Source organism: Balearica regulorum, chromosome 22 (genome assembly GCF_011004875.1).
Source record: "Balearica regulorum gibbericeps isolate bBalReg1 chromosome 22, bBalReg1.pri, whole genome shotgun sequence".
Taxonomy (NCBI): Eukaryota; Metazoa; Chordata; class Aves; order Gruiformes; family Gruidae; genus Balearica; species Balearica regulorum.
In genome coordinates this window covers 6,538,193-6,544,192 of record NC_046205.1, presented here as the reverse complement: position 1 = coordinate 6,544,192, position 6,000 = coordinate 6,538,193, and the positions used below count along the sequence as shown (strand labels likewise).

The 6,000-nt window shown below is 61.0% G+C and overlaps 1 protein-coding gene across 2 annotated transcripts; it reads left to right on the top strand.

Moving 5' to 3' along the window:
- The first annotated feature begins 3,222 nt into the window (after positions 1-3,222).
- On the top strand, positions 3,223-5,808 carry LOC142604781 (gap junction beta-5 protein-like). 2 transcript variants are annotated; one of them, XM_075773710.1, is made up of 2 exons: positions 3,223-4,192; positions 4,613-5,808. In XM_075773710.1, the coding sequence occupies exon 2, from the start codon at positions 4,637-4,639 to the stop codon at positions 5,462-5,464; it is 828 nt and encodes a 275-aa protein (XP_075629825.1). In that variant the 5' UTR covers positions 3,223-4,192; positions 4,613-4,636; the 3' UTR covers positions 5,465-5,808. The 2 variants fall into 2 exon arrangements, with proteins under 2 accessions (XP_075629825.1, XP_075629823.1); XM_075773708.1 differs by lacking the exon at positions 3,223-4,192 and adding an exon at positions 4,319-4,523.
- Positions 5,809-6,000: the final 192 nt, after the last annotated feature.

Sequence of the window (6,000 nt, the reverse complement as noted above, 5' to 3'; positions counted from 1 at the left end):
GGCAGCTCGGGATTGATGCTGGCACAAGGCAGCAAAAGGTCCTTCCAGCGCCTCGGTGCTGGGGCGGGTGCTGGCGGGTGCCATGGGGTACGGCACGTGGCTGCTCTGGGCTGCAGCTCCCCTTGCCCAGCGCTACCCGCAGGTCCGGCCGCAGCAGAACCGCGTCCCCTGCACCGCTGCAGCGGTAGCCTCGCTCCTTCCCCAGCAGCGCTGCATGACGTGCATTGGTGAGAACCTCCCCAGGACCCGGTGGGACCTGTTAAAAACAAGGTTTGAAGCCCTCGTGCCCTTCTCCCTTCCTGCTGGGTCCCCAGCTGTGGTGCTGGGGCTGCGCTGGCTCTTCCTACGTCTGCTGGGCGATGGGAGGGCAGTCCCACGGCACGTGTCCCTGAGCCACCAGCGTCTGCAGGACCTTTCACCACCTTTTGCTGCCATCCCCTGCCAGAGGTGGAGGCCAAAAAGGTCTGGGAGCCCCCCTAGGAGATCCCTGGGATTTCTGCAATATTCCCAAGGCGTTGGCAGCGTGGGGCCGGGGAAGGGGGGGGGCACCAGGGCTGACCCAGGCACGGAGCGGTCGGTTTGGCTGCAACAGCGATGGATGCTCACACGACTTTCCCAGCGGTTTAAGCCAACATCCAGCCTCCTCTGTGTGTTTAGTTTTCACTAATTTGTTTGGGTTTTTTTAATTATCTGCAAACAAGGTGCCGCCTTTAAATAACAGCGGTGCTGGGTAAAGGGAGCAGCGGGCGGCTGGTCTGTGCAAACAGTGCTTCCCTGCCACTCACCACCCGCTCTGGACCCTCACCCAGGACCTATTTTTTTTATTTTATTTATCCAGTATCAATAATGGGATTCCGCCCTGCTAACCAGCCATCTGCATGCAACAGCACCGAAGGCAGAAGCGATTCCTGCTGAGTTAGTGTGTAAAAGCCTTTGCAATCATCTTGTGCCACAGACCTGAAGGAAAGTTTAAATGTAAGGCTCTTTAATAAGATGAAAATAGCCCTTTCCCCACTGGTTTTCTGCTTGCTCTTTCATGCTGTAAGCCCTCGGGTTGTATCAGGTCCCGGCTGTCTGTGGGCTGACAGGTTTCCTAACTGCACGGAGCAACTCTCCTCCCTGCACCATCAGCACAATATTAGTGACGCTGCAGCAGCTCAGCACCAGCCAGTGCCGCTCGGGAGCAGCTGTTCGCCGTGTGTTTTCGAGCTTTGTCCCTCAAAATTTCCTCAGTTGGACCTTATAGCAGCCTTGCGATACCTGAAGGGGCTCACAAGAAAGCTGGCGGGGGACCGTTTACAAGGGCACGGAGTGAGAGGACAAGGGGGAATGCTTTTTAAAGCAAAAGAGGGTGTCTTGGACAGCAGGCAGAAGAGCGCTGGTGGTCTCACCCGTCGCAGGCATTGGCACAAAGCACGGGTGCTCTGGAAGAAACCCTGTGCCTCAGTGTGTGCAGCAGGAAAATGGGTATAATCCTATTTACCTGCCGCCTCTGGAGCTGGCTGTGGTGTTTGATTCATGTCAAGAGCTTGGCTGGTGACTCCTGGATGAATGACGCTATATAAATGCAAAGTGTTATTAATATTTCATGTTGTAGTGAAAATGTACTAATGGGGCTTGTTCCTGGAAGATAAAGTGCTGCCATTAATACACCTCCACGTCCCCAGTGCTGTGGACTCGCCCGGGCTGGCTGGTTTCTGCCAGCGGAGGGTGCAGCCGTCGGCACCCCCCTTCTGCCTCTGGGAAATGGAAATCTCCAGCAAGTGTAAGCAGCGGGACAGCAGCTCTGGCTGCGGAAGCTCGGTGCCCACCAGCCCGAGGGCAGAGGATGCGCCACGAGCCGCTGGCTGCGGCACGGCTGCACGGCTGTACGCTGGGGCTCTCGCTGGGTGTCAGCCCTGTCTGCTGCTCAGGAGGGAGAGACGACGGCAGAGCAGCTCCTGCCTCTTGCTTCACCTCACTCTGTGGTTTTTTCCCTCCTTGTTTATTTTTTTTGTGCTCCCACCAGGTGTTTTCCAGCAGACGGGGCTGATCTCTGCTCCGGCTGGGCCGGACAGTCCCGACCAGCAGGATGCGGAGGGAAGTTGCGTGGCCGCTCACCTTCTCCTGCCGTCCGAGCAGGGCAGGGGGATGAGAGGGGGCCACGGTGGCCATGCCCACGCTTCCAGGAGGGCCGTGGGGTGCTGTGGAGGGGTGCTCTGCCTGGACCCCAATGCTGGCGGAAACTGGCAGCTCCCCAAAAGAGGGGATTTTAACCCAGAAAGCAACAAGCCACGAGAGCCCCTTTGGACACCTGCGACCCTGGGGGCACCCAGGGCAGAGCGCTCCCCCCACCCACCGCTGGGATGGGTGCTGCTCCGTGCCCTCCCTGCCTGCCCGCGGGGGGACACAGACCCTGGGAACCCCCTTCGCAGCACAGCCACCGCGCAGGCATGTTAAAAAAAATAAAAATGGGCTTGTTTGATTTCAAACTGCAGAACTCTTCCCTGGAGCCATCCGCAAACAGTGGTAATTTACTTTACAGCTGTTTAGATTTGTTTGTCTACATTTTTTTTAAAACCCAGTGGAATTGCAAATGAAACGTGTGTTTGCTCCTCAAATGACTCCAGCCGTACCTGAGCTCCCGTGCCCCACGCGGCAGCACCCGCTCCTGGGACCCCCCATACCCCCGCTCTGTGCTCCCCGCTGCGCCCCAGAGCTGCGAGCCGGGGATCAGGCCTCAAAGAGGGGGGTTCTCTGAGCTGGGGGCTCTTTTGGGAGGGTGCTCAGGCTTTGGGGATGGGGTGATGGGGAAGAGACTTGTGCCAGCTTGCAAGCGAGGGGAGCAGAGGAAAAGTGGTTAATTAATTCCCAATGAAATAATCAGCTGCCGCCCGCTCGTCAGAAGGTGGGGAGGGATAAAGGCTTCTCTTAAGTCATTGCCACGGTGCAAAGTTTGAATAAAAAGGGATTATAAAGGGAGGATGTTTAGCTGAGCGGCTCCCAGTGCCTTGGGCAAGGGCTCCCGGAGCTTCGGCCACGTCAGCCCTGAGCAAGCAAAGATGGGCGCAGGGAGGGGATGGGGGACCCCAGGCTGTGCCGGGCGTCCTGGCATTCCTGCGGCGGCTGGGGGCAGACACCCCAGCACGCAGTGTTCTCCGCGGTGGGGCAGCCGATGCAGCCCTTCCCTGCAGGATTGGGCCCCTGCACCCAGCAGGACACCCCTTCGCCCCAGGAAATTTGGCAGCCTACGGGACACGTGGGGATCTGCCTCAAACCTTGTCCCTTCCCCCTGGGAATCTCCTCCTCGCTCCCAGGAGCCCAAGGGTGACTCATGCGGCGCCGGCGCTTCTTGCACCCAGCGATGCGCTCACGGGCAAGCACCGACCGGCAGCAGCGCCGGCCTCGGCAGAGGGACCCCCCGCAGGTAAGTGGCATGAAAACACTCCTCTGCTGCAGCCCCCGGCCCCGGTAAGGTGGGGCTGGGGCTGAGGAAGGGGCGTCTGCCACACGCCGCAGAGCCCGACCCGACGTCAGGGTGATGGGTGCACCCTGGGCTGCTGCTGGAAGTGTGCATGGGGAAGGAGAAATCTGGGGGTTGCGTGTGTTTCCCTGGGGATTGCCCCGGTGAGATGGGAGCTGCCGGCTCCCGTGGGAGGTACGTGCGCCCGGAGCGTCCGCAGCCACCTCAGCCCCGTGAGCAGGCGTGCTGCACGGGCGCGTGTGGAGCAGTGGGATGTGTTCACCCCCAAAAGCGCTGCCAGCGAGGAGGTATCTTGTTATTTTACTGATAGATAAAACGTTTAAGGAGAGTCGATGCCAAATGCAGCCCCGGGAGTCCCGCTCGGCTGCAGCCGTGTGCCACGTAGGGTGTGTTTATGCAGCGTGATGCGATCCGGCTGCTTGGGGTCCTGGTGCTGGTACGCGCTGAGATCGGTCAGAGCTGATGACGATGGGTTATTGCGGCCGCCCAGCCCTGGGCCAGCACCTCGGCACTGCCTGGGGCTGTGCAGCCCCCCCAGCTCACCCACTGCCTCTGCTCCACGGTGTCCTCTCGCCGTGCTGTGCCGTGCCCGGCGTGGCCTCTCCCGGCGCGTGGGCACGGCGCAGGTCGGTGCAGGGTTCCTCCCGCGCTGCCTGGGTGGGAGAGCGGAGGCGACGGCAGATTCCAGCGATGGGAGCGGACGTGGCAGCAGAGCCGCAGAGCTGCCGGGTGAGTCATGGCACGGCTGCTCCTATTTGTTGTCTGCCTGGGCCGGGCCTGGCAACGTAAGGAAAATTAATAACAAATACCTGTGCAAGGAGGCAAGGGATGGGGCGGGTGGTGCAGGACGACGGAGGGCTGAGCAGGGCATGGATGGCGGCGGGCACGGGCTGAAGGATGCTTTTCCTGCGGCAGAACTGGCAAGCTTTGGCGGGACCCCGCAGAGGGGGATGGTGCTCTGAAGAGACACGTCGCCCAGACCAGGTCTGTGCCGGGGCACGTGTCGGTGCGTGTCCCTGCGTGCGAGCAAAGGTCAGAGACAGTCCCCGAGGCCACCGAGGTGGGAGCGCAGCTTTAGGGCACATGGGTGCACCCATGGGGATCTCTCGCTGCTTGGGTGATGTGACTGTATCTTCTCTCTCCCCCCAGGCTCGCTAAGGGGATCGGGGCACCATGAACTGGGAGGTGTTTGAAGGGCTCCTCAGTGGGGTCAACAAGTACTCCACAGCCTTCGGCCGCGTCTGGCTCTCCCTCATCTTTATCTTCCGCCTGCTGGTCTACGTTGTGGCAGCCGAGCGGGTCTGGAGCGATGACCACAAGGACTTTGACTGCAACACGCGGCAGCCGGGCTGCGGGAACGTCTGCTTCGACCACTTCTTCCCCGTCTCCCACATCCGCCTCTGGGCCCTGCAGCTCATCTTGGTGACCTGCCCATCTCTCCTGGTCATCATGCACGTGGCCTACCGGGAGGCCAAGCAGCAGAGGCACCATGCCACCGGCGGGGATGACTGCCGCCACATCTACCTCAACCCGGGCAAGAAGCGGGGGGGGCTGTGGTGGACCTACCTGCTCAGCCTTGTCTTCAAGGCTGGCGTGGACGTGGTCTTCCTCTACATCTTCTACCGCTTCTACAGGAACTACACCCTGCCCCGGGTGGTGAAGTGCGATCTGCCCCCCTGCCCCAACGTGGTGGACTGTTTCATCTCCCGGCCCACCGAGAAGAACATCTTCACCCTCTTCATGGTGGTCACCGCCTGCGTCTGTGTCGTGCTGAGCCTTGTTGAGGCCGCCTACCTGATCGGCAAGCGGTGCCACGAGTGTGTCCTGGCCGGCGGTGGGGAGAGCCGCCGGCACAGCCAGGACGGCACGCTCTCCTGTGCCGAGCCTGCAGGCACAGGGGGGCAAGTTTTCCATGGGGCAGACTACAAACCCCCCACAGCCTCCATCCCCCCCACGGCCTCCGGCCCCAGCACGCTGCCCGAGGAGGAGGCTCTTCCCTAGATCTGTCCAGGGGAAGGCAGAAGCTGCTCACCTGCCCTGCGCCCTCCTCATCATCTTCGTCCTCCGCCCCCCCGGTGTAGGAGCGCTGGAGGTGGCAGCACCTCGGAGTCGGGCTGTGCCCGAGGGCTCTCTGTGTCTCCCGTCCTGGGGAAGGCACGTTACGTTGTTCTGCTGAATTTGGGGTAAACCCGGTGCTGTAGGACACGTGCAGTCCCCGAGAGCTGACAGGGACAAGCAGTTCCACGGCGGCTGTGGACTGGCAGCGGTATCTGGAGGTCGAGCCTGTCCCAGCTGGGCTGGCTTAGCTGGTCCTGAGGGTATCCTTGCAATGAATAAAAATTTCTGTCCCTAAGAAGTGATGGCCAGAGTGGCTGTTCTCCTGCTCCTTGGGCACAGCACTGCTAAGGGGGGAGTAGGGGCTGCATCATGCATCACCCCTGGGGCGGCATCGCTCCCACAGGCAGCTCTGGGCTGGGCTTGGACCAGCCGTGGTGACAAACCGCTGGCCAGAGGCTCAGGTCTGCCAGAAAAAAGCC

Bases quoted from the DNA above. Each gene is read 5' to 3' on its own strand.
- LOC142604781 (XM_075773710.1), top strand. From the start codon at position 4,637: ATGAACTGGGAGGTGTTTGAAGGGCTCCTCAGTGGGGTCAACAAGTAC.